Source organism: Ovis canadensis, chromosome 6 (assembly GCF_042477335.2).
Source record: "Ovis canadensis isolate MfBH-ARS-UI-01 breed Bighorn chromosome 6, ARS-UI_OviCan_v2, whole genome shotgun sequence".
Lineage (NCBI taxonomy): Eukaryota > Metazoa > Chordata > Mammalia > Artiodactyla > Bovidae > Ovis > Ovis canadensis.
The window spans coordinates 56514910-56542814 of record NC_091250.1 but is presented as its reverse complement, the minus strand read 5'-3'; the positions used below and the strand labels follow the sequence as shown (position 1 = coordinate 56542814).

Sequence of the window (27905 nt, the reverse complement as noted above, 5' to 3'; positions counted from 1 at the left end):
TCTTATATATTTTTACATTTTTAATTAAATGAATGTCACTCATCTTTAAAAAAAATTGTGAAGAAGTTGAGACAGGAAAACAACTACAAAATGTTGGAATGTAGAGCAAGAATACAACTTTGCCTAGAGTCCACTCCTGGAATTCCCTTCTGCTCTTTCATTCCTACCTGACAGCGGATTGTCAATTCCATGTGAACTCAGAATCCACCATATAGTGATGCTAACCCTGCCAACTGAGCAACAAATAAATATGAACTTGATAGAGTTCAACTGGACTGTCTGCAAACCTGCCTAACCTTGATGTTGACTGAGGGTTCCATTTACTTGACAGATACATAGCCACTGTCCATGCCACACAGTTACAAGCAGCTTAATTCTTTTAATCCTCATTAAAAACTTTTGAGAAGTTAGACACGGTAATCTCCATTCATGAAAACTGAGATGAAAGGATGTCAAGTTGTCTGAGAGAACAGAGTCACCAGGTGATACAGCTGGAATCTGAATTCAAGCTGCCTGGCTTCCAGCTCTGTTCTCTTAACCACTGCCCACAACTTGATTTCTAAGTAAAGGCTTCACTTGACCCTTATCTTAAGGACAACCTACATCCCTTTTTAGCAGATCTTTTCCACGGGAAGTGTGTTATGTATGTGCTTGTATTTTAAAAGATAGTCATTAGATTCTTTTCACTAAAAGAATATTATGCACTTGTAGTAGTAAGACAGACCACTTAAACACTTATTATGGGTCTTGCTTTTGGGTGTCTGTTTTGACACAATTTCCAGTTGACTTAAGTCACGGTTTTCAATTAGAAAGTGAGAATGTTGGGTTTCCCTGGTGGCTCAGTGGTAAAGAATCCGCCTGCCAATGCAGGAGACACAGGATTGATCCCTGGTCCGAGAAGATCCCACATGCCTTGGAGGAACTAAGCCCATGAGCCACAACTATTGGGCCTGTGCTCTAGAGCCCAGGAACTGCAACTACTGAAGCTCATGTGCCCTAGAGACAGAGCAAGAGAAGCCCCCACGAGAAGCCTGGGCACCGTAACAGGAGCAGCCCCCACTTGCCACCAACAGAGAAAAGCCTGTGCAGCAAGGAAGACCCAGCACAATGACAATACATACGTAAAGAAATATGATGTTTTTTAAGTGAAATGTTAAACCTAAGGAGTGTCTATGCCCACAAAGAATGCTGGGAAAAGATGATCAGGAATTCATGAACCATTTGCTAAGTAAATGGTTCAAAATCCAGAGGACTGAAAGCTTTACTTGTACTATTTGACAAAGAATTTTATTAGAGTTTGTGTTTTTTAGAAATTCTATATCAAATTGTATTTTTATTTCTTTTTTAGGATTTCATCAAAGGTCTTTCTATTTTGCTTCGGGGGACAGTACAAGAAAAACTCAACTGGGCGTTTAATTTGTATGACATAAATAAAGATGGCTACATCACTAAAGAAGTAAGAAATGCCTCACTGACACAGCTAGCCTTTGGACCATTTTCATTCTTTAACTTGAAATGCTAAATGATTGCAATTATCATTCTAAATCACTTTTTTAGGAATCTAACATATTTTCTGTGGTGGTGGAGAAACATACTGATGAAAAATTTGGAATGGGTAGAAATAGCTTATTGTTAATCTCCTAAATTATTATAAAACACAGAAGGATTACATCTTGATTTCTAATAGCATTTTAATAAATACTGTACATGGAATAAAGAAAGTGATTGGAATGAGATTGGAAGAAAACATACCCAAACCATGTTAGAATATTTGGCCTGTAACCTTTTTTTCTCCCATATAATATGGTCCACGTGGGAACAGAGGCAATTTTAACATTGTGTGAATTATGTAGTGACCTGTATTATCTGGGAAATAACCTGAGGCAACTGTAGGTTTCCAAGCACATTTCCAGGTGGGCTAAGCCAAGGAAGTCTCACAGACCAAATTAGGATGTGCATATCAAATGGCTGATTAAACTAACTTAAAACACAATGAGAAGTAAGTGGGGAAGGATGGGGTAAGATAACAAATTGAGGATGGAGTGAAGGTAGGTTGAAGGACCATATTACCTGAATCCTGGATGTGATTCAATGTCTACCTGTTCTTTCTCTCACTAGCTTTCCCCAGAGTTGTGTTTTGAGCATGAGGTTCCTCAAATGGAAGGTATCTTGGGACAAACATGAACTGGTTCTGTTGAAGATACAGGGACAAGTTCACCTGACCACGGTTATAATGTAACAATTAACCTGATCAATGTCCATGGGTTTTGTGTTTGTTGAGCAGAAGACACATGGGGCCAGAATGGATCTCACAAATAGATGGCTGAATTAAGACCTCATGAGTATTAAGTATTTAGGTACATTGAGCATGTCTCCTGGATACCTAGTGCCTCTTGTATGTTTGATATACAATAAACATTTAGTACTCAGATGCCTCCAGGATATTAGGTATCTCTTGGTCTTTTAATCCCTTTCTATGTTTAACACAAACATGCTGTTCTTATCACTTACATCTTACACATCTCATGAATGCTATATTAAACAATCTTTCACTCAAACCATAGGGGTTCACCTATGGTTTACAAACTACAAATTTTATCATTTAAAATGGAATTGAATACTGTCAAAAGTAAAAGTATATTACATGCATATTATTGACTTAATCCAGACTCTTATGTGGAAACTTCAAAAAGAAGAAAACAAGTATGCATAATAAATCTGAATGTCTATGTTAGACATTTTTTTTCCACTAAGACTGGAAATCACAAATCAAAAACTAGATTTGATTTTAATTAAAATTAAAATTTCAAAGCATTTCCAGCATAATATTTTGACTAATCTACATGTGACTTTAAAGTCACAACAGGAAAAACACATGGAAATCCCTAATAAGCTCTGAGACTTATCAGTTAGTTTTAGTATAATTCTCATGATGTGGAATATACTTTATTCTCAATAAATGGAAATGGATAGTCAACATATAAAATATACAATAAACCTATAATGCAAAGATAGCCTGTGTGAAGTTGTATGGAAGTCCAAATATTAAACCAGGGTGTTTTCTGATCATGTTAGATATACAGGAATTTACTTCATCTTGAAACCAAGATCAGACTTGATTCTTACATTCTGATTCTGCTGCTTTTAAGGCATAAGGCTATTCCTCTGGGACAACCAAGATATTTAATGAAGAATCAACTAAAATTTAAAACTTGGAATAATCTGTCAAGGCTTCTAGAGTGGTTTCTTTTAACATCATTTGTGGCCTCATGTAACTGCCTTCTCCTTTTCAGGAAATGCTTGATATAATGAAAGCAATATACGATATGATGGGTAAATGTACATATCCTGTCCTCAAAGAAGATGCTCCCAGACAACATGTTGAAACATTTTTCCAGGTAGGACTGCAACAGAGAGGGAGTGAAATTAAGAGCAAATTTCCTGATGTTTGCAAAGCATCATGACAACTCAAAAGAATGTGAAGAAAAATAATTTTTTACTGAAAGTGACAAAACTATAGAATATTTACCATTCAACTATGAAATAGTACCATTATTAATTTAGCAATTTTGGTTTTGAATTTATCATAATATTGATAATTCCACTTATTGAACTCATTCACCAAAACCTCAACAGAACACTAAGTTAAGCAAGCAATTGCCATGTCTCATATGTTTTGGGGTGTTTGTTTTCATTCACTTCTCGTAAGACTCTATGAGGTTATTAATATCGTCATTAGCTCCATGTTACAGATGAGAAAATCAAGGTTCCATAAGTCAAGTTGCCTGAACTCTACGGTAGCTGGAGAGTGGGTTTTTCTAGAACAGAGAGACTCTAGGTCTGCACCACATTCTATGAAAAAGGCAACAGCCTAAAATCAGTCAGCCTCATATGAATCTTATTACCAAGAAACTACTAGTTTGTGTTTTGAAGCAGTTCCTCCCCATAAAATAAGCAGCTGGGCTTTCTTTTCATCTGCTTCAGCTTGTTCAATTCAGGTCTGAGGGGTATGTCTGAGTCAAGCTTTCTGTTCTGTAATCCCCCAACAGAAAATGGACAAAAACAAAGATGGAGTCGTTACCATAGATGAATTCATCGAAAGTTGTCAAAAAGTAAGTAATGATAGTGAAGGAACTATCCCTTTTGCTTTCTTATCAGCTAGCCACCACGAACTGAGCAAAGTGTAAAGGTCATATGCCTAAAGTCATCACTTCTACACAACTGACATGCAACAAGCCTACCACTGTGAAAACAATCACCAATTTACACATTCTATTAGTCAACACACCCTGAGGCAGGCTATGAGGGAAGCCCTGGAGAAGTGAAGGTTGTAGAGTGTGTTTTTGCTCTTCAAATCCTTTAGAATATTCATCACTGAGGATAAAATATATGTGAGATTTGAATTGTTCTTTCCCCAGAACTAGAATATATCTTGTCTATCATATCCTCCAGAGATTTAGAATTCCAGTATGGCCAGCATCGTATCACTGACCAAATTTATATCCAATTTCCAATATAAACACCATTGCTTCAGTGTATGTGAACAAGATATGTCTTTGGCTCAACAAAATTTTGTCACAAAATTAAACAGCAGAAAATCCTCCCTGAGCAAAAGTCCACGTGGTTCTCCACCATCTGGTGGCAGACCAGATTTAGCATACCTAGAATTATTTGACTTGGTATGTGGGTAGAACAATTAAAGAGTTTTTAAAATAATTTTGGAGACAAAAAGTTTGCTGGTGTTTTACTCTAATTATTTTCAAATTGATATACTTTCCCTTTTCTGATGCCTGCTTTTCAACTCATATTTCAATGTCATGGTCTCTCTGAATTAACTTGGTGACATCAACCTGCTAATGGCGGTGTTGTTACCTGGCCTCCAGCAGTGGATGTCATCAGTTCTGCTACCATTTTCCATTACTATAAATGGTCACAATCTCCAAGTACCCCATCATCTGTCCCCTTAAGTTTCAGAGGAATATACTAAACTGCAGATACTGGGCAATGGTTTCTTCCAAACAATCCTTTCCCTGGCATTGAGAGACCATTCATTTTTAAATGTTCCTAAAGGTCACAGAGATTTATCTCTAAGAGACTCAGAAGGACAGATGTAATTACTGCCAACCCATCTCCTAAATCCCAACTTCCAATCTTCATGAAGTTGACTCTTAGCTCACACACAAACCCTGTCTCCTTCCATTTGTACAAGTCCCTGTGATTTGGCCTCTGATGACCAGATATGGCAGTTTGCATTGCTCACTTTGTATACGCTCTGTGCTACCTCTCCAGTTTCCGTACTGGCATTCTAATTGGAGAAATATCCTCTCTTATCACCAAGTCAGAGTTAAATAGGTCTTTAAAGCTTGGTGGACTCAGCAAAACATAAAACGGGCTCTCCATAGTATCAGCATGGAAAATGGATAGAAGCGTATTTACATTTGCAGATAGTATTTGAACATTTGGCACAGGAGGTTGGTGGGGGCTGGCGATCCTTAGAGGCAAAATAGTGCACTTTCCTTTACAGATATGGTGAATTTCATTCCACTGTTTCTCCCTTACAGGATGAAAACATCATGCGCTCCATGCAGCTCTTTGAAAATGTGATTTAACTTGTTAAATATGTCCTCAAACAGACAAACGTGAACGATTCTATCACACAAAGCTGGAGCTACCACTTTTAGCATAGATTGCTCAGCTTTACAATGAGGCACATTATGCAAACAAGCTTTGTTTTAATATAAAGCAACCCCCAAAAGATTTCAGTTTTCCATTTATAAATCTGCATCCTTTTCATAATGCCACCGAGTCCATGGGATGTTCTAAGTCATTTCATACCCTGTGAATACTCAAAAGGAATAGAATCTGGCATATAGTTTTATTCATTCTTTAGCCATGTGATTATTGAAGCTTTCACATTATTGGTGATTTTAAAATATCAGTGTTTTTTGCTACTCACTTCTATGTATTCAGCCCCAGGATTTTAAATGGTTTTCTAAAATAGTAGCATCTGTACTTAATTTCCAGCTATTAGTTTCCATGTTTGAATACTGTAATTCCAGTTATACTTTAAGTAAACAAGATTACTATAATTGGGGGAAAAAAACACACACACACACATAGTCCCAGTTTCTCTGGATTTGCTGCCTTCTGTTAAGACATTCATTTATCTGGCATTTTTTATAATGCAAAACAAATTATCCCAGATGCCCGCATATGCCTAATAGAGCTTATTTAATAAGCACTTCTGTTTTTCATAATACATATTATAGCCAAGGCCTACATGATGTATGTAATTTTGGATTTGTTCAATCCTATAGGTTGACTGTTTTCTGTCACTAAGTGGAAGTCCAAGAAGGTGTGAAACAAAGCAAGGATGTCCACAGGCTTATGAAAAGGGTCAGGACATCTGTCCTCTGCTCCATGGCAATGCTTAGCAAGTTCATTCTTAACCGCATTCAAGGCCTATTCCATCCTGACTCCCTCCTGGCACCTTTACATTATGTGCCATTGAGGGACAAAGAAATCTCGGCTACCCCAATGCCTACTAGATACAAACAGCAAGCAGAATTCACTTTGAAAGCACTGATTCCATTATATTAAGCACTAGAATACCCAAATTTAGTAGAAAATGAATATAAATGCTAAGCAACTCCTCTGGATTGTATTATGATTTAGCTCATCATAAAACTCCAATTATTCAGATTATTTTTAATGACCTTAAGCCAAAATCGTAAAGCTGCCACAGTATTACTAAAGATACACACACCTTCCTTGTTTTGCAGAAATATCACCAAGACCAAGAGGCTAGAGTAGGAGGAAATTTGCAACTGTCTCTGCAACAATAAATCAGGTATCTATTCTGGTGTAGACATAGGATGTTGAAAGCTGCCCTGCTATCACCAGTGTAGAAATTAAGAGTAGTACAATACATGTACACTGAACTTGGCCATCGCGTGTTTGTGTAAACTCAATGTGCACATTTTGTATTTCAAAACGAAAAAATAAAAGCAAATAAAATGTTTATAACTCTACTGTCTATGTTATAGGTCTTTATTTCAATAAATTTTTTAATTGCTAGACTAAACACATGAAGTTTTTCTTATGGGATTTCTAAACTGTAGAGATCTTGGTCTCTGGGTGGTGCTAAAGTGCAAGGAGAGAGAGCCAGAGCAAGGCCAGTGGGCAGGCCGGCTTGGGAACTGATGGGGCCTGAGGATGTGGTGGGAGTAGACTTGAGGGAAGAAGGGGTGAGGCAGGGGCCAGGAAGGACAGGAAACCTGAGGCGGAAGGAGCATCTCTGCAGTTAGCACTCTTTACAAGTCACTTAGATTTTAAATTACATCTGTGAGATTGCACCTGAAATGAGAATTATCTACACAAAGAGAGCAATCCACATATCTGAGGAATGGAATAAAGAAAGGGTGAACATCCTTCTGGGATAGAATGTGAGACTGTGAACATGCTCAATCGCGTCCAACTCTTTGTGACCCCAAGACTGTTGCCTGCCAGGCTCCTCTGTCCACGGGACTCTCCAGGCAAGAATACTGAAGTGGGTAGTCATTCTCTTCTCCAGGGGATCCTCCCGACCCAGGGATCGAACCTGGGTCTCCCACAGTGCAGGCGGATTCTTTACTGTCTGAGCCACCAAGGAAGCTCCTTCTGGGATGGAGCTGCTGCTCTAATCTCCATCTCTTCAGAAGGCTCAGTCAGCCTTGGACTTGGTGTGGCTACTCAGGGCCCTAAGGCTCTCCTCCTGCCCAGAAGGTGGAGGGTCTTCTTGTTTTCTGTTTCTCTCCCTCTACTCCTTTCTCTGTAGAAAGATCTAGAATCAGCTGTTATTACATCAACACTCACAACTACACTTATAAGTAATACTTGAATAGCTTTTTCAACTAAGCTAATTATAAAACATAAGTAAGCACAACAAAATAACTGAATACATGTAAGAGTGTTAAGATTTTAATTTCTGAATATCTTCATGTACTGAATACCAGTATTTTCAGACTATGAAATAAACATATATTTACTTAAATACAATTAACACCTAAATTTAGGTAGTTTTAATGAGTTGTAATAAACAACCATACTTAAAAGAGAATTTACACATTAAAAATCTTTTTCTTAAAGTAGAACACTCTGGAAAGAAATCTTTTCCAAACACTCTATATTATAAAATACATACTTATAAACAATATAATTAACAGTGAATTCACAAATATTTGTCCACTATTTTAAACTCCCATAGACTTGATAAATATAAAGCCCAGGAAACGGCAGAATGTGTAAAAGTAAGTACACAGGTACAAACTGACTGTATAAATGTTATATACAAAAGGCACCAGAAAATACATACAAACCTATCCACTGCAAACCCAATAACTGCTGTTCACACAAATCACAAAAAAGAAAGAAAAAAATTAACCCCACAAGATTGTACTATTATGGAACATTTTTAATAGTTTTCCATTATTAACCATTCTTTCTTTTTGATGAATAGCTTGTACTATGATTCGGTGGACTTGTGTATACACCCATCCAAGGCCAGTAATAATGAAGGATGGCTGTGATTTACAGAAGAATAAACTGAAGTGACTCTGAACAGGTTTTGCAGATACCCATGGTCAGCGTTTAACACCCGTCATTCAGGCTCCTTTCTTCAACAGCATATGGAGCAATATGTCGGAATTTTAGATTTGATGATGATAAGGCTTTCCTGTCAACAGAAAAAAATTTTAGCCTCATTTGTTATCATGCAGCGTTCCCCTAAGAGGTACTATGTTGATAGGAGTGTGCCTAAAATAATGTTCAAAGCTCCAAACAAACAAACCAAATAGCATGGGAGCAGAATGATGGAAAAAGAAATGGAACCTTTTTCCTGAGTTAAATAGAATATAGGTTATCTCTTTCTGTGGTTTAAAAATATTTAACTAGAAAAGTAGTTAGAAACCAGACTACCAGTTTTTTAATCTATCTCTACCCAATCACTTCCCTATCAAACCTGGGGCTCATTACTTTTCTATACCTCAGTTTCTAGCTCTTTAAAGAGGGATAACAACAAAATCCACCTCTGACGGCTGTAGCAAAGATTAAATGAATCTAATGTCTAAAATGTACTCAACAGAGTACCTATCATGCAGTAAGTTCTTACTTGCTTGATAAAGATCAGGATATGTATTTGTAATGTACTTTCTCAAGACATACATATACATCATTTAAAAAGAAAACTGAATCAGGCTAAGAATGAACCAGTTTCAATTTAAGGCATATAGTAAACTGATGAGTTCTAAGAAAAAATCGTCATGGCTGTCTGTAAGTAATATTTCTATTTCCCCAGGAGTTGAGTCCTCTGATCATTGTAATACACACGAGCCCTAAGAAATAAGAAACTATAATACCGAGAAGATTGTCCCATAAAGACCCATCTCCAATATTAAAAGATATAAACATTGAAGTTTTTAGAAAAGGAAGAACATCGTTAATTTCATGATGGAATATAAAGTCCCTAAACTCCAATACTTTGGCCACCTGATGCGAAGAGTTGACTCATTTGAAAAGACCCTGATGCTGGGAAAGATTGAGGGCGGGAGAAGGGGACGACAGAGGATGAGCTGGTTGGATGGCATCACCGACTCAATGGACATGGGTTCGGGTAGACTCCGGGAGTTGGTGATGGACAGGGAGGCCTGGCGTGCTGCGGTTCATGGGGTCGCAAAGAGTCGGACACGACTGAGCGAATGGACTGAACTGAAGGCAAGTACAATAATAATTGTCATGGGACAGTCTTTGATATGTGATCAAAACTTTCTATTACATTAATTATTACTAAAATATTATGTAAGACATTAGAAGGAGGGAAAAAGAACAGAAAAATTCTGAGGGAATACCCAACACTTAATAGTTTTTATAACTTCAAAATCTTTTTATTCTGTATAAACATGACTAAAAACTAATAAGATTCAGTGGCAATAAGAGAACATCTCTGCTAGCTGTCACTGGGATCCTTGAATTGGTCACCTACATCCTCTGTATTCCCTCATTTCTAACCTGTGCCTGTGTGTATGCTCAATCATGTCCAACTCTTTTTGACTCTATGGACTGTAGCCTACCAGGCTCCTCTGTCCATCGAATTTTCCAGACAAGAATACTGTGGAGTGGGTTGCCATTTCCTCTTCCAGAGGATCTTTCTGACCCAGGGATCAAACCTGCATCTCCTATGTCTCCTGCATCGGCAGGTGGATTCTTTACCACTGAGCCACCTGGGAAGCCCATTTCTAACCTGTATTTACTCACAAACTGTCCCCTCTTCCACACATACCCCCATGAAATCTAAGGTGCTGGGCTGCCCTTTTCTAGTTGCCCAGGCCCAATATCAGGCCACAGAATGTACGAAAACCATCTGCAGAGTTTCAGATTGAAAGTCTTGCCATCATTATTTAGCATCTGTTTATTTGCATTCCAGAGAAGAAGGGGCAAATTATTTCTCATTCTAATTCTCAGAACAGCAAGCACATTTATAAGCAAGAAGAATTCCTTTCTGTGCTGGGAAGGGATACTGGACTGACTAGGGTATGATTCTGTGCATTTTAACAAGGTATCTGAAGGTTAACCCTCCGCCTCGACTCACACAAAAAGAAACCCATTATCTAGTAGCCCAGCGATTGACTTTCACATTATAAACTTTACCCTAGAACTTCATCATGAAAAAAAAAGATCAATTTAAAAAGTCACTGAAGTTGGTCAAATTAAGTAATTTAGGCAATGCTTAAACTAAAATATCTGCCATATTAAAATTCTATCGATCATGTAAATTTTCTTTATAATCAAGTACCTAGAGCGAAATTGAGTTCTGCAATGTTAATCCCATGCAACTCTGATTAAATGTAACATCCAAAACATGGCTGAATCACTGCATTATGGAAATAATTCCAACACTAGAATATTTGAATACATCTTTCAAGTGATGAAAATTCAATCAACCCAGTTATTTGACAACACACAGAGAGTAATGAAATCTCTCGCATCCTGGTACCTTCCTGCAAGTAGACTAGTTGGCTAAATCACTCCCCTGTGTGCACGTACACAGGTTCAAGCGAGCACACGCACCTTCCAGACAGAACAACCCAGCCATCTGGGAATCTCATCTCTACCTTTGCTTACAGACAGATTTCAAGCTGTTCAGACAGAAAAGATGACAAACAAAAGGAAAAAAATCCCTACTCTTTCTTCCTCTTAGTCCTTTTTTTTTTTTTTTTGAACTTCCCAATGGTGAAAGCAAAAACGTCCAAAACACTTTAAACAAAAAAAAAATCTGGAGGGCTGTTCTACAAAGGAGTGTCACACGGTCAACAGTGAAAAGTGCACAGGCCCTACATTTATACAACCTGGGTCTGAATCCTTGTGCTTAAAAACGATGTGACCTACTATTAATATACAGCATAGGGAACTACATTTCATAGTAAGCTGTAAGGGAAGAGCATCTGAAAAAAAGTTTATATATATATATATGTACGGATATATAGCTGAATCACTGCTCTGTACACCTGAAACATGACACTGTAAATCAACTATACATTAATTAAAAAAAAAAAACAAACTGTGTGACCTAGGCAAGACAGAAACTCTGAGCTTTAAAAAGAGAATAATAATATTAACTCCACACAGTTACTTGAGCCTGAAGTGAGATAACATGTTATATGATTAATTTTATAATATGACTATAATTTTTAGAAACTACGGTTTATGGGGAATAATGCTCACTTACACTTCCGCCATGCTGCTCCAGCTTCTGTAACGCGGTGGTGATTGCTTCTTTGAATTTCTTGTCCCTTAATCTCTTAGAAAGCTTTGAAAATAAGATTAAAAGAATGAAATGATATAAAAAAATAACACTAGTCACCATAAACATTAGTAAAAATTCACTAATAGGCTAACTAGAAATAATACCATTGAATCTTTACTATAGAGTAAGCATATAAACACCACTTATTTTGTTTTAGATTGCAAGGCTTCTTTTAGGAAATATCTTATAAAAACTTGCATAGAATAGATGTCACTGTACCTGTTTAAAAAGATGGATTTATATTATTTGATATAATACCAAATTTACAGAATCTGCTCCAGAATTACCATACTGTAAGTATTCTAGAGTAAGGTTTCTAAGAAATTACACTCTTTCCCATTCTGTAATTTGTAAGACCATCTAGAGGACTATGATGGAAAGCTAAGCCTCTAAAGCACATGTGTTTCCTACAGTCAAAAATGGAAGAGACAACAAAGAACAGAGCATTTGCATGAATAATTCACTAACAGTGACAGGCAGACGAATCCGTCTAAAACCCACAAGATCACCTAAAGCCCCCAGCTACGTCCTGAAGGTCCCTGCTTGGACAGGCGGGGAGCTCTGACTGAGATGAGAGCGAGCACAGGAGTCAGAATAACAGGAGCAAAGAGGGAAACCGTGCGGTTCAGGCCCTCAACACAACTCCTTGCTGTGTTCTCCCACCAAACGTCTGCAGCACTCACCCAAAAACCTGAACCTTCCAGCCAGAGCAGGACTTGCTCGTGGCTCCACTTTCTGGGGAAAAAAAATGGAGCCCAGGCAAGAATTCCTCATCACCAAACACTTAGCAAGCCCCTGTCCTAGAGCTGGTTTCTGGTTCTTCGTCTTTCCAGGTCTGAAAGTGACCAGGACAACTCCCACCACTGAGCACTGAGTAATGGGTTCTTTCAGCCAGGTCATCGAAGGTTACAGAGGGTCAGAAGAGACTCCCAGAAAGACAAAAACTGTGACAAAAGCAGTTCTAAAAGGGGGACAGAAAGTGCTTATCAATGTCCTGGGGATGAACAAGGAAAAGTGCCTCTTACAGATCTTAGGTTTGTTTTCAGATCATGTTACCCTTGGACAGATGACCATAGGCAGACCCACAAACCACCACCATCTCATCACATATACCCACTGAAGTACAGATTCTCAGCCCCACAGATTACTTTATCAGACTCTCAGGACAAAGGTCCAGGTTCTGCATGTCTAGCAAGATTCCCAGGTGATGTATTTATTTCTTCCTTCAAGTTTGAGGATCACTGTCCTAGGGTCAGTGAACAGTCTCTCAGAGTTGAAGCTCACAAAGGATATGACTTATTTCATATATGAAGAAAATCAGTTGTATGTACGTTCAGTAACTGGTTTTGAAATTTTTTTCCTAGAAGAGCCCTTTCTTCAATTAAATGTCTAATGTAGAAGTCTGTGAGACATGAAAGTGCAGCCTTTCTGGCTGAATGGGTGAGGTGGGGAGAGGAGGGAGGAGGAGCAGCTAGCAACTCAGTGGTCCTCACCATGTGTGGCTTACAGACCAGGGATGAGCCCCTACATATCCTGTTTCCAGGGCCCTCTACTCCTTGGAATCTCATGAGGGTGTGAAGGCCAGTGTGGTAGCTAGGTCTCCCCAAAGTGTTGCCACCCCAGGAAGGGAGGAGGCCCTTTCAGTCAGTTCTTGTCTTAGGAAAAGCAGAGCTCTGAGGAGGTATGTCAGTGACTGAAGATAAATGCTACTGTATCTCTAAAATCAATTAAGAGAGTTTAACCATAGATCTAGTCTCCTCCCTCCACCATGGTGGGCAGGGCTGGGAGGCTGTTAGGAAGCTCCACTTCCAGTTAGGGGAAGGATCCTTTTCTTTGCACTTCACTTCCTCTTTACCTCATGCCAGTTCTCTCAGCAGATGTCCTTGCTACGTATTTCTCCCCCAAAACAAAACCAACCTCCACAAGGGCAGGGGGCATGCGTGGTTTTGTTTAGTATCATATTCCCTGTGCCTCAAATAATACCTGACACAAAATGGGCCGGTAGAGAGCAGCAGATTTATGCTAAACTGCTGATTGTCTGAACCAAGCAATCTAAAATTGATTGATTTTTATGGCCATCATGAAAAAAATTCACAAACAATAAATGTTGGAGGGAATGTAGAGAAAAGGGAACCCTCCTGCACTGTTGGTGGGAATGTAAACTGATATAGCCATTATGGAGAACAGTACAGAGATTCCTTAAAAAAACAGGAATAAATCTACCATATGACCCAGCATTCCCATTTCTGGGCACATAACCTGAGAAAACCACAATTCTAAAAAACACCTGCACCCCAACATTCATTGCAGCACTATTTACAACAGCCAGGACACAGAAGCAATCTAGATGTCAATCAACAGATGAATGGACAAAGAAGATGTGGTGCATATATAGATGGAATACTACTTAGCCATAAGAAGGAATGAATTTGAGTCAGCTGTAGTGAGGTGGATGAACCCAGAGCCTGCCATACATTGTCAAGTAAGTCAGAAAAAAAATATATTGTATATTAATGCATATATATGGAATCCAGAAAATGGCTCTGATGAACCTAGCAGAGAACGGACTTGTGCACAAGCAGGGGAAGTGAGGATGGGACAAACTGAGAAAGTAGCACTGACATATGTACACTGTGATGTGCAAAATAGATAGTGGGAAGTTGCTATATTACACAGGGAGCCCAGCCTGGAGCTCTGTGACGACCTAGAGCAGCGGGCTGGGAGGAGAGGGGCGAGGCTCAAGAAAGAGGGGAGATATACATATACAGGTTTGGTCCTTGCACTCCTGGATGGAAACCTCTAAACTCTTGGACGGTCTTGCCAGGTAAGAGTGACTTTGTTTACCTGGGGCCTTGGGCCACACCAGATAGTCAGTGCTAACAACGTGATTTACAGTCAGGGCCTCCAGGCACCAGGTACCAGCTCAACTTCTAGAGGCTGGAGACCAAGGTCAACAAGGCAGGCAGACAGTGATGTCATGTGACAAACGTCTAATGAGAACCCTGGACACCCAGGCCCCAGTGAGCTTCCCACCCTGGCAATGTTCCATGCGTGTTGCGACACACCACTGCCGGAAGCCACAAGCGCTGGCCCCCCAGCTCCACCAGAGAGACAACCAGAAGCTCCACACACAGTCTCTTCTGGCCCTGCTCTACGCAGCTCCTCCCTTGGGCAATTTCAGCCTGTATCCTTTCACTGCAATAAACTGCAACACTGAGTACCAGCTTCTCTGAGTTCCATGAGTCATTTCAGCAAACCTAAGGGTGGTCCTGGGGGCCTCCTGAACTGCAGAGTATCCCAATTTAGGTTGTGACAGGGTTAAACTCGTAACAGGAAAATGTCTCAACCTGAATCCTGCTGCTGCTGCTGCTAAGTCGCGTCAGTAGTGTCTGACTCTGTGCGACCCCATAGACGGAAGCCCACCAGGCTCCTCTGTCCCTAGGATTCTCCAGGCAAGAACACTGGAGTGGGCTGCCATTTCCTTCTCCAATGCATGAAAGTGAAAAGTGCAAGTGAAGTCGCTCAGTTGTGTCTGACTCTTCGCGACCCCATGGACTGTAGCCTACAAGGCTCCTCTGTCCATGGGATTTCCCAGGCAAGAGTACTGGGGTGGGGAAGCCATTGCCTTCTCCAAACCTGAAGTCTAGAGACTCACTAAAAAATTACAATGTAAAACAAAGAAAAAAGATGAATAACATAGCTCTGGCAACATCCAATTCCACAAGAACACTTATAAGCTCTGCTTAGAATTCATAGATGATCCACATAGCCATGAAGACCTCACACTGTTCATTAATTTTTGCCCATTCAATTCTGTTTACTTTTATCACAACTCTACATTTGCTCATGCAGATGCTTTCCATTAAAAAAACAAACAAACAAACAAAAACTGAAGAGACTATATTGCCCATTAGTAAAAATGTTTAAGAACAACTAGGTCTGATGTCTATACTTGTTGGTTACGATGATGAGGTTTTTTTCAAGGTTTTGAATCATTTTAATGATTAGTTTGAAGCCATTACATCAGAAAACAATACGTACACACAAGCCCTCTCCAATCTTTCCAGCACTTACACTGGTAAGCAGGTGTTTCAGGTGGTCATTGAGAGAAGGACCAACGACGACACTTAACTGTACCAGAGCATTCAATCCTCTTTCAAACACTTCATCATCCACGTGGACCTGGGGAGGGTTGGGTGGTTCATGGTACACAGACAGGGAGGGAAAGGGGAAAAGGAAGGATGGATAAGGAGAAAGGGCAAGCAGGTGGACAAAAAGTGAACATTCAATATTAGAAAATGACCAACCAAACCCAGGATTTAAAAAAATAATCTTTAATACAGGACATCTAGAAGCAAAAGATAAACTTGGGTTGACTGAAACATTAAATAAAATATATTGCAGCCTACAGAAAGACTGACTTCAGGTTCATTATTTTTTCTAACTACTCAAGATGTCCCTCTTTACCTTCAGTACATCTTCTAAAGGTATCTTCCAGTAAGGAATCACCTGGCCCTGAAAAACAGTGGCCGAATTCTGCACACACATTGAAATCACAGGTAAAGAATAAATTTGCATAATATTTGAAAGGAAAAAAAAGATGTAAAATATTCTAAATGTACTGCAGAAAGTCTAAAGGAATCAAGGACATACCAGAGCTGCCTTCAGCACAGGAATCAGTCTAGGAAGCAAAGGCACAGCTTTCTCAAGAGCGCCTGTGACCAAAAGTAATTCTCTAAAACCCTCCTTTGACACAAAGGTGTATGGATGTTTAGTCTCTCTCAGACCCTGCCAAAACAAACAAACAAAAAACAGATTTACTACCCACTACTCATGTAAGTGAAATCAAGTTTTAGTGTTATTTTCCTATTTGTGAAATATAATTTCAATCATTACAATTTCAATTAAACTAAGAAATTGTGGAACATGGGATATGCATGAGACAAAAAGGATCTTTAACCAAGAAGGAAAGGGAAAAAAGTAATAAAAAAAAAATAAAAGGAACAGCGAAAAGCAAAGGAGAAGCAAGGAAAAATAAATGAAAAAAAAAAGAAAAAAAAGAGGAAGGAGGATAAAAGAGAGGAAAGGTAAATAAAAAGAAAGAGAAGAAAAAAACTTACTATGATACCAAAAACATGTTGTTTATACTCCCAAACACTGCCAGAAATCACAACAAATTAGTCTAAAATCTATGCTACTAAATCCCACTTTATAACTGCAAAATTGTTGGATCCCCTACCTTAAAGATGACTCTGCAACTTGTTTAATGAGTCTCTAAAATATTTTGTCTCCTTCACATTTAAATACTAAGATACTTAGAAGACAAATCTTATACTGTATTTAAAATGCATTGTAAGATTTCAAATGCCATTTTTAACATCAGAAAGTCAAACAAAAATATGAGGGAAAACTGGACTCCATTCTTCCACTGTAAGGGACAAATGTTTGATCCTTGATTAGGAAATTAATCCTGCACGCGTGCATGCCGTATAGCAAAAAAAAAAAAAAAAAAAAAAAATCCCAAACAAAACTACCTGCTTCTAAATGGTGATGAAACACTTCTTTTCCTACATGCCATCATGCTTTTGAAAACTACACTGCCAAGCACACTGGCTCCACAGAGCACAGATTCTACGGTCTTGGGAGCAGCCCTATCCTGTTCATTTTAGAGCTGAGGAGCCTTAGGTCAAGGGGAAATGGATTCAGTAGTAGTGGTTCTGTCACTGCTTCGCCATTATTAAATGAGGAGAGGGGAAAGAGAAAAGTTTACGCAGGACAGAAATAAAAACAGCGGTGTTTGGAAAAACAGATGTTTAAAAGATTGATTCTATGAGATCTAAACTAAACTCAGAGTTCCCTTAAGGATTCCTCAAGTCAAAGCACTGCCCCCATCTTATGATTAGCTACAGTATGTTTCCAAAGGTATCACTATAGTTTTGATTCATCTAAAAAATTGTGTGCTACCATATACAAAAAGTTTAAAACTCAAAAAAAGAACTAATGAAATACAAATATCTTTAGTTTGTAACACAAAGTTCAAAAGAGACTGATTAAAATTTAATTTCACAATAGGCTATCCATAAAAATACACTATTTCTTACACCAAAATACATTCTGCAGGCTGAGGTACAAATTAAGAAAAGCTAAGACCTAAGATAACCTGGTAGTCTTCAGAAGTAATTGATGTCTATGTGCTAAGCCGCTTCAGTCATGTCTGACTCTGTGACACTATGGACTATAGCCCACCAGGCTCCTCTGCCCATGGGATTTACCAGACAAGAATACTGGAGTGGGTTGCCATTTCCTTTTCCAAGGGATCTTCCCAACCCAGGGATTGAACCCACATCTGTTACATCTCTAGCATTTGCAGGCAGGTTCTTTACCACTAGCACACCTGGGAAGCCCCAGTAGTAACTAATGTGTCCATTTAAAAGAGTAAATAAACTTGGAAAACTGAAGGAGGAATTAGAAATTCTAAGCATTCACTACAATTAAGATATCTCAATCAGCACAACTGTCTACTTTTTCAGCTCTGCTGACATCTGGCCCATCCCACAAGTTTTACAGGAAAAGCAAATGTTTCTTTGAGTGAAGCAAAAAATAATCTGAAATTTTTCAGTGTCATATCTTTTGGATTCCTGACTACTCTATGACTTATCCCAGAGGCACTGCCAATTCAGATTAATACCATCAAGGCTCTACTGTAAGGACTTGCTTCTTAACAGCAACAAGAACAAAAATGATCCTGAAGTCTTAAAGAAGACGAGTTAAGGTTAAGTACAACTGGTTAATTCATTTCTCAAATTCTGTCTCTAATTCTATACATTTATAAATAACATTCACAAAAGATATCTCTGACTCACTTCAGGCTAATACTCTGCCAACTTTGTTCCTGACACAAATGTCAATATAAAGGAATATATGAGAAGTTTTTCTGAAATCCTCTACAAAAATCATCTCTATGATATTTTACTTAAAATGTACAAGAAGGCAAAAGCCCTGAAAATTACCCAAAAGAATGTTTAGGTAGTTGATATCAGTTCCCTAAGAAACATATCATATTAAAGGTGACTTAATATAGGTGAAAGGTTCTAATAGGAAAGACCAAAGTCACTGTTCACTGATTCTAGTATGAGTTTAAATGATGATATCCTCCTGATTTGACTAGTTCAATATGATTCCAAGCACTTTAAATTAAGTATGAATATTTTATCTACTTATCTACAAATCCCTGTGCAGATTAATTTCATGTTTATAAAGCTGATTAATCAGTTTCTAAGAAACATATACCATTCATAATTAGTTCCTAAGGAAGTGTGGTGTTTTAATATATGTTCTTTGGCTTTTATTTCAAAAGTAAAGAATGAGATTTACTGATGAGTTACAAAATAACATTTAATGCAATTAGAAAAAATAAACACTCAGGAAAGATAGAGTATTTACCTCAGCTAAAGTAATAAGAAGAGGATCGAATGGAAGCTTTTCAGGAGGACATTCCCACTGTAACCTGTGTTTTACTGAACCATGGACCAACCTAAAATACAAAAGTCAGTGAACGTGATAAGAACAAGAGACTTACATACTAAACAGTGATTAATCAGGATATACATATTCTTTCTCCACCATAACCATATTAGAAGTATCTTGTAACACGCAGGAACCTCATGACTTTAAAAGATATTAAAAAGGCACCTTATAGAGCAATAATTGCATATTTACAATCCTACAAATTCCTACCCTTTTAACAAAATTGTTTGATGACTAAACTACACATCTCCACATTTGTTAAGCCTACAGTTTTGGAGTGCTATTTGCGTCTTAATGCAAATGTTACATTTGTCATAACTGTAACAAAATAGTTACTCCATAGACAAACCAATAGCAAACCTATCACAAAATAAGCAAACAAATGTGATAATTAGAAATAATTTTTTTTTCATTAGCAATATTAATTTTCAGGTACGTATTTTGTGCATGCTAAGTCACTTCAGTTGTTTCCAACTCTGTGACCCTAGGAACTGTAGCCTGCCAGGTTCCTCCATCCATGGGCTTCTTCAGGCAAAAATACTGGAGTGAATATTCACTGCAGCACTGTTTACAACAGCCAGGACATGGACGCAACCTAGATGTCCATTAGCAGACAAATGGATAAGAAAGTTGTGGTACATATACACAGTGGATTATTACTCAGCTATTAAAAAGAATGCATTTGAGTCCATTCTAATGAGGTAGATGAAACTGGAGCCTATTATACAAAGTGAACTAAGTCAGAAAGAAAAATAGCAATACAGTATATTAACGCATACATATATGGAATTTAGAAAGATGATAATGATGACCCTATATACAAGACAGCAAAAGAGACACAGATATAAAGAACAGACTTTTGGACTCTGGGAGAAAGAGAGGGTGGGATGATTTGAGAGTATAGCACTGAAACATGTATATTACCATATGTGAAATAGATGACCAGTCCAAGTTTGATGCATGAAACGGCACTCAAAGCCGGTGCACTGGGATGACCCAGAGGGATGGGATGGGGAGGGAGGTGACAGGGGGTTCAGGACGGGGGGACACATGTACACCCGTGGCCGATTCGTATCAGTGTATGGCAAAAACTACCACAATACTGTAAAGTAATTAGCCTCCAATTAAAATAATTAACTTTTTAAAAAAAAGAATACTGGAGTAGGTTGCCAAGCCCTCCTCCAGGGGCCTGGCCCAGAGATTGAACTGGTGTCTCTTACATCTGGACTAGCAAGTGAGTTCTTTACAACTAACGACACATGAGAAGCCCATATATCATTTAACCTAAACAGAAATAATCTAAAGGAAAGCCAGGTTTTATTTCTGTTAAAGAGAAGAACACTGAGGCCAGGAATATGCAATGGCCCATGCAGGGTGAAAAAGTGGTAGCTCCTTGAATTAAAGTCTCTGCTGTTGCTGCTTTTTAAAAAAATATATATATATTTTAACAGCCTTTATTGAAGCAGAACTTGAAATAAAAATGGACACTGTGAATACAGTGTAAAATTTGGTAAGTTTTGATGTATGAATCCATCCATGGAAACATCACCACACTCATGACAGAGAATTTATTCATTACACTCAACTGTTATTTCACACTCCTTTTGTAATGTTCTCAACTTGGCACCTTCTGCTGCTGCTGCTGCTGCTAAGTCGCTTCAGTCGTGTCCGACTCTGCGACCCCACAGACGGCAGCCCATGAGGCTCCCCCATCCCTGGGATTCTCCAGGCAAGAACACTGGAGCGGGTTGCCATTTCCTTCTGCAGTGCATGAAAGTGAAAAGTGAAAGGGAAGTTGCTCAGTCGTGTCCGACTCTTAGCGACCCCATGGACTGTGGCCCACCAGGCTCCTCCATCCATGGCATCTTCTAAAGAACACGAAAGTGTTATTTTCATAATCCCAAGAAGCCTAGGCAGCACTGTTTTCACATTTTTAGCAATAATAAATTCTCAGAGTGGGGAGAAGGTATAAGACCTTTAAAACAGTTTCAGTTCAGAATGTAAATACAAAATAGTAACAATAATAAATTTAAAAATGCCTCCTGAGCATACTTTTCACTCCTAGCCCTCCAAATCTGAAAATACCATTAAAAAACTACATTTCTTTACATTTCAAACACCAAAAAGAATGCTATGATTATTCTTTCCACAATGAAAATAAAATGTTCTATCATCTACAACAGGTTAAAACTGGATATACTTAGAAGAAATTAATGTTTCTCAGTAGTGAACTCTTAAAAGCATAGCCCTCTATTAGTAACCTGCATTGCTTTCTTTAAAATAGCTTGATGTCTACCCAGAAAGAATACAAAAGTTACATCAAAAGAAAAACAAACAGCTATACTACTCATTAAGAAATATAAGTTCAAATAAAATTTGAAATATCTGATTTCTGAAATATAATTTTAAAATAACAAAACAACTTCATTGAATTGTCAACTTCCAGTTCAGACAAAAGGGATTATTTATCTGAAATTTTCCCAAGCCTATGAATGCTTAAACTGTTTTAGAAACTGTTTTAGTCAACTTCTTCAATTATCTGGTGGTTTACTATAGATTTATCAATAATTCTCTTTTGGAATTAAAATTATTTTTTTCAACAGTGTCCCAGGATCTATATCAATCCAAAAGACAAACTATGAATAAATAATTCACCTTTATTTCAACCTTCCTAGTAAATAAAACTTTCAATACAGTTAAAATGAAAACTGTATTGATTTTACTCAATTATTTTGAATAATATAGTCAGTTATAATTTGTATTGATCTTACCTGCAAGGAATACCTCCCTTAGAGTAAATAGCTGCAAAGGCAGAAGGGGCTCGTGACTGTTCACCAAACTAAAATTGAAAAAAAAAAAAGACAAGAATATAATAATTATTACTATCATCTCCACTTAGTGATACCTAATCAATTTCAATCCTGCTGAGGTCAAAGGCAAACAGACATCCTGACTTTCAAGCCCACCAAGCTTGTATCATTCTACTCAGAAAAATGATCAATCCTCTCCACATTTTGTATTTCCTTTAACCTTTGTTTCAGAGGCTTGCAGGTAGCTGAAACCACATATAAAATAAGCATACTATAGATAAGTATTTTTAAATCTAAACATTATAAACAAATACAATAAAGATAATATATCTTTCCACCCCTCCTCCACTGTGACCTTTCAAAGTGAAGGCTAAATGGAGAAAAGGTGTACAGGCAAAGTAGATTCCTGCATATCACATACGTCCTACTTGTCCTCCATTCAAATATGTACAGTCGGGATGGTCAAAGAACCTAAAATTTCTTGACGCTGCAAATGACAAAAGGAAGCAAAGGGACACAGAAGCTTAAACTATTTTCCATTTTTCTTTTATAAAGTCAGACAATCTCCTCTTGCCTTTGGATAGTTCATTGTACCCTTGCTTAAGTATCTGCTGTATTCTATCTATCTGCCATCGAAGTCTGTGTCTCAGCCACTCTCATAATCCCTGTTAAAGGCTGAAACCATCATCATCTATGTAAGGCTCGACCAAACACCGTCTGGTGTTGGAGCACAAGTGTGTTTACTTTGTGGATAAACTGACCTAGAAACTTATAGTTATGTACTTTTAATGTATATAAATCTTATGTTTGTTAAATGTGATTAATCTGCTCTGAGAAAGCAAAAGAAAGCAGAATTCTTGTGGAGCTAATTTGCAGGTCATAAAGAAATGGTCAGAGGTCTTTATGCAACTATGAAAGCATGTAATTCATTCTAGGCAATGGAATTAGAAGGTTATTCATTGATATTGGGAAGGACAATAATCACAGTAAATTTTAAAAGAAATAAAGCTGATATGCAATTTATTTTATACTCTACAGTACTCATCCATGAATGTGATATGACATACCAAAGCCAACTGATTTCTAGTTTACACCTTCTCATTCCCACACTCAGTATTACCTCCATTCTTCATCATGATTACCATATGCCTTCCTTCACAACTAGTTTAAAACTAATAAAAGAAACGGGAAACCATTCAGAATGGCTCAACAGTATATAAAAGTCTAATACTTTGGAAAACCTACTAAGTCAGGAATCTCTTTTGTACCTACCGGGTTAATTGTTTTAGGGTTAAGTTTATCACTTGGTCGAGGATGAAGTTTTCTTGCAGATTCTGGAGAACTGGTTGATGATGAAGATTTGCTTTGTTGAACTCTAGTCCCATGTTTTACTTGTGCACTTGATGATGTCCTTTGATCACAGTTATCTGAAAAAACCAGAACATCAAAAAAAAAGAAGTGAAAGCTCACCCTGCATTCATCCGTACAAAACAGTGTGTCATTAACAAAATATACCCCTTCATTTAAAGAACAACATTCTGTACCTGTAAGTCTGTTTCTCATCTGTATGCCCCTATGGCACTCTGATTTCTGCATTGCTTCTCCTTTATTCCTGCAGTTACATGAAACTTGATTTCAACATTGTTTCTGGGGAGGAGGATTCATTAACAATGTAAAGACCAAACCTAACAGAGTAGGAAATACAGTAAAAGCACCACAGAAAATGTATGGTATGGAGCAAAATGCCTAAAAAGGCAATAAGAAAATATGAAAATTAATAACTTTAATAATACCAATAACAGTAAATTAAAAAGCATCTGTCACGCCAATGAAATTTTTTTAAAAAATCTGTAAGCAAAATGTATAAAAATATGCATTTTTCCATTCAAACAGTCCAAATACACTTTTAGAAACTCAGTTGTAATCCTCTGGCCATATACAGAAAACATAGAGTAGATTTCTGGGGAAAGTGGTTGGCACGTCCTGTCTCCACTTTCTCTGGCCTCTGTATTTCCAGAGTCCCAGTGTTCACATCTGGATATCAAGTGCTACATTTCCTGTGACATAATGAACTCGCCTACTAAACGGACCCCTTAAACTTAACATCACCCAAACTGACGTTTTCACACTGAAGTTATGAACCGCCTGTCAGTTCAAAGTACCACCAGTTTTCTGATCTCTCAGGCTGAAAAATTCAGGATCTCTATTGTCTCCTTTTCTTCCATTTCCCACACTCAACCCTACAGATATGATCAATGTAACATGATGAAGTAGAAGGAGCTCTGGGCTCAGATTTGGGAATGCCTCTCCTCTTTACTAATCACAGGTTTATGAACTGAAGCAGATTGTTTAATCTTCCTAAGCCTTGATTTCTTGAGCTCTGAAAATGGGGGAGATACTAACCCTATCGAAGCTATTACTGAAGGTTAAAGAAGATATGTCAAGCTTACCCAGTGAATGATGGTTCACTTCTCCCTCTCCCATAATTCCCTCTTTGCTAACAGGCGGTCTCTAATTCGTAGCCCTTGTTTTCCTGCCGAATCAAATTATTTCAAAGAATCTTCCACCACACACCCAGACTTATACACTCAACTGCCCGCTGGTATTTCTAGGTCTAGCTCCAAACCCAAGTTCCACGCAGGCTTTCCTGATCATCAGTTTCTCAAATGCACGTTTCCACAGCACTTGGATTTCTGCCTCGCTTCCTTATTTCTCCTTGATTACTCCAATCCCCCATTTACATGATGCTCCAAATATTCTTCCATTAGAGTACTTCCCACTTTAAGTCTTTAATATAGTCATTTTTCTATAAGATCTTCTCTTAAGGCCACATAGATGTAGTCATCTACTTGTAAATGACAGCTTTTCAAATATCTGGGGACACAAATCACAACTCTTTAGTTCTCCCTTCTTCAATATAAACATTGATGGCTTCTTAAACGAGTAATAACATGCGATTATTTTAATTGACTTGACAAATTAGAAATCTTTACAAGGAGGGCAAAGTTCCATGTAGTAACATTCAGCCTCCAAATATTTTAAATACAATGTGACCAGATCAAAGTACCCTGCCAAGATAAACTAAATGTAAGATTATTTCTGTAACAGAGTAATTTTAAATTTCGATTTCCTTAATTTGATATGCTGACCTAATTTTCTCAGCCTGCTACCAGCAGATGTTACTTCCCAATATCACACTTCACATTCATCCCCAAGGCACTTTCTAAAAATACGGTAATTATTAGCTCATTAAATTTGTTAGATCCTATCCTAAGCTAACACAGACTTTAATTATGACCTATTTAAAGTGCAACTTAATACTGCCATTCAGTGACTATTCAACAAGTTGGAATGACACAATTTCTATGTTCCTTTATGTCAAACAGCTGTTTCTATAAGGTACTAACTGGAAAGTGCTACATTAGATTTTGAATAAGTTCAAAAGACTACTGAAACTCTTCATTTGAAAAACATGTTAGAATATTGAGCTTCCAAAGGTTTTAAGTATACAGGACAGTTTTTTTGTGTGATACAATTATGCAATTTTCAGCAACAATACCAAAACATACACACATACAATGATGCAAACATTTCCCTGTCCACTTCCAAAACACCTATGTTAGAACTTCTTTCCAAAATAGTTTTTCAGTCACTGTTAAAAGTATCACCCTTTACCTTACAGACAAATGAAGTGTACTCAATTTTTAAAAAATAATATCCACCTGGGAGCACACCATCACCAACAAACCCAGAGCATGAATTGTTTGTAAAAGGGAAAAAAGGTTAATTCATCTTACACTAGCTTTTTCATTAAATAACATGTGAGGGCGGTTAATGGTGGGAAGAAGTGAAAAAGTAACTCTTTTGTGTTATATATATTACAAAGGATACCATTCAATCTTTTACAAAACAATATAAAGATTCTAAATAGACACTAGAATCTATTAATCCACTTAACCCCAACACCTAAACTATGTCACAATATCAAGAGAGCAAACAAATTAAGCAAGGCCCCACTGTGGACCCTCATTTTTCACCTTAGGTTTCCTTAGATGCTGCGGGTCATCTACAAGGGGTTACAGGCATCAGGGTCTGTGCTAGGAAAGAGTACTTTTCTTTGATTGTTTTGGACAGCTCAATATATCTTATTTCTTTTTCCACGTACCTATTCCTCCCACACTTGCCTTTGAGACCACTGCACTAAACTAACTGCTAAATTCCCAGAGACAGAAGTCACTTTTTTTCCTACTCTCTCATCTGGTGTTTGGAAGGTCCCAAAAGTGTTAACAGGAGCCCCACAAAAGAAGGTGAACTCCATCTCTAAAGCTCCTTCAAATTTCAAAGAATAGCGACACAGCCCAGTATTCACCTATCCCAACCCTTTTCACCGTAAAGAAAATCCAAAGAGCCAGTATTAAGGGTCTTCATATTTCCTTTCCATTTCCCTAGCCTCTTCGCCTCCAACATCACACATTTCCCAATACCTAAGACCAGTCCAGGGCCGAGATGTTGTCAAAATTAGAAAATGAGGACATGGAGAGGAAAAAATGGAGAAAAACAAGAGTTGTGTTTTGCTTTTTTTTTTTTTTTCCTTTTTTAAAGAAAGTCAGATAAGAGTGGGTAACGGCGCCAGTTTCAAATAAGGCAACTCTCAACCAAAGCCAGACCAGGAAGGGCGCGCTCATGGCGCTCAGCATCTCCAAGCTCCTTAGCAACGTGGTCCCGTGGCCATAGCAACTGATCAGACAGGAAGCCGCCTTCGCCGAGAGAATGAGAGTGGCACAGCGGATCCCCGCACGTGTGCAGCTCACCGCTCTAGGGACCGATTCCTACCGGTCCTCTTTCCCACCGCGATCTGCACACCAACCAACCAGCACCCGCCGGGCCACTAGCCGCCGGTCCCGTCGCCGGCCGCTGGGGACCGGGAAAAGCAGGTTTCGCAGAGTTCCCGGATCTTGCGGCGCCGCGCAGTGACGCCACACGCACCCTGCGTCCTCAATCCAATAGCATGGAGGTCGCAGAGTTGTCCGGGTCAGGAATGGTTGCCCTGGCAACGAGGCGCCCAGTATTGAAAGTGCAGCTCGCGAACTTGGCGCTCAGTCTCCAGTAACAAAGGGGTACCAGGAGCAGAGTATTTTCGGAATGATCGAGTCAAGGAACAAAGGACAATACAGGTTCCTTGTACTACCTGCGCCGCAGCCTTACCCTAGTCTATGTATTTCACTCGTACGTTTCTCCGGCACACTTAGCTCAATGGTCTCCGTGTATTATTGCCCTAAATCCTCTAATAGCTGAAGACCCTGAACTTTCGCCCCAGTGTTTTCTACGGCTAAGGCCAGAGCCATCTGCTAGCCGAGCTGTGGAATTTCCTTTCCTGTCATATTTTACTAATTCATATGAAGACTCTGATGCTGGGAGGAATTGGGGGCAGGAGGAGAAGGGGACGACAGAGAATGAGATGGCTGGATGGCATCACCAACACGATGGACGTGAGTTTGAGTGAACTCCGGGAGTTGGTGATGGACAGGGAGGCCTGGCGCGCTGCAATTCATGGGGTCGCAAAGAGTCGGACACGACTGAGCGATTGAACTGAACTGAACTGATGCTGTTGCAGTCAACTGAAGTGCAGGAGTCGTAGGAGACGTGGGTTCAATCCCTGGGTCCCGAAGATCCCCTGGAGTGGGAAATGGCAACCCACTCCAGTATTCTTGCCTGAAGAATCTCAGATA

At 38.6% G+C, this 27905-nt stretch overlaps 2 protein-coding genes across 10 annotated transcripts in view; one reads left to right on the top strand and one right to left on the bottom strand.

Annotated features, from left to right (window-relative positions):
• KCNIP4 (potassium voltage-gated channel interacting protein 4) overlaps positions 1-7031 on the top strand; it is a 1308521-nt gene extending 1301490 nt beyond the window's left edge. For all 4 annotated transcript variants that reach the window (XM_069593782.1, XM_069593779.1, XM_069593781.1 and 1 more), the window contains 4 exons: positions 1349-1456; positions 3294-3398; positions 4050-4112; positions 5562-7031. In XM_069593782.1, coding sequence (XP_069449883.1) covers positions 1349-1456; positions 3294-3398; positions 4050-4112; positions 5562-5609 — 324 coding nt within the window. In that variant the 3' untranslated portion in view covers positions 5610-7031. The remainder of the gene's footprint in view (positions 1-1348; positions 1457-3293; positions 3399-4049; positions 4113-5561) is intronic.
• Positions 7032-7943: 912 nt separating this feature from the next.
• Positions 7944-27165, bottom strand: PACRGL (parkin coregulated like). Of its 6 annotated transcripts, none has more exons than XM_069593776.1 (9): positions 26988-27165; positions 23721-23788; positions 23449-23603; positions 22138-22205; positions 19283-19373; positions 16493-16627; positions 15914-16021; positions 11762-11842; positions 7944-8713 (listed from the first exon to the last, which is right to left on the bottom strand). In XM_069593776.1, the coding sequence occupies exons 2-9, from the start codon at positions 23770-23772 to the stop codon at positions 8657-8659; spliced, it is 747 nt and encodes a 248-aa protein (XP_069449877.1). In that variant the 5' UTR covers positions 23773-23788; positions 26988-27165; the 3' UTR covers positions 7944-8656. The 6 variants fall into 6 exon arrangements, with proteins under 6 accessions (XP_069449877.1, XP_069449874.1, XP_069449879.1 ...); XM_069593773.1 differs by having other exon boundaries at positions 15881-16021; positions 26988-27164; XM_069593778.1 differs by having other exon boundaries at positions 26844-27151.
• Between the last annotated feature and the right edge of the window lie 740 nt (positions 27166-27905).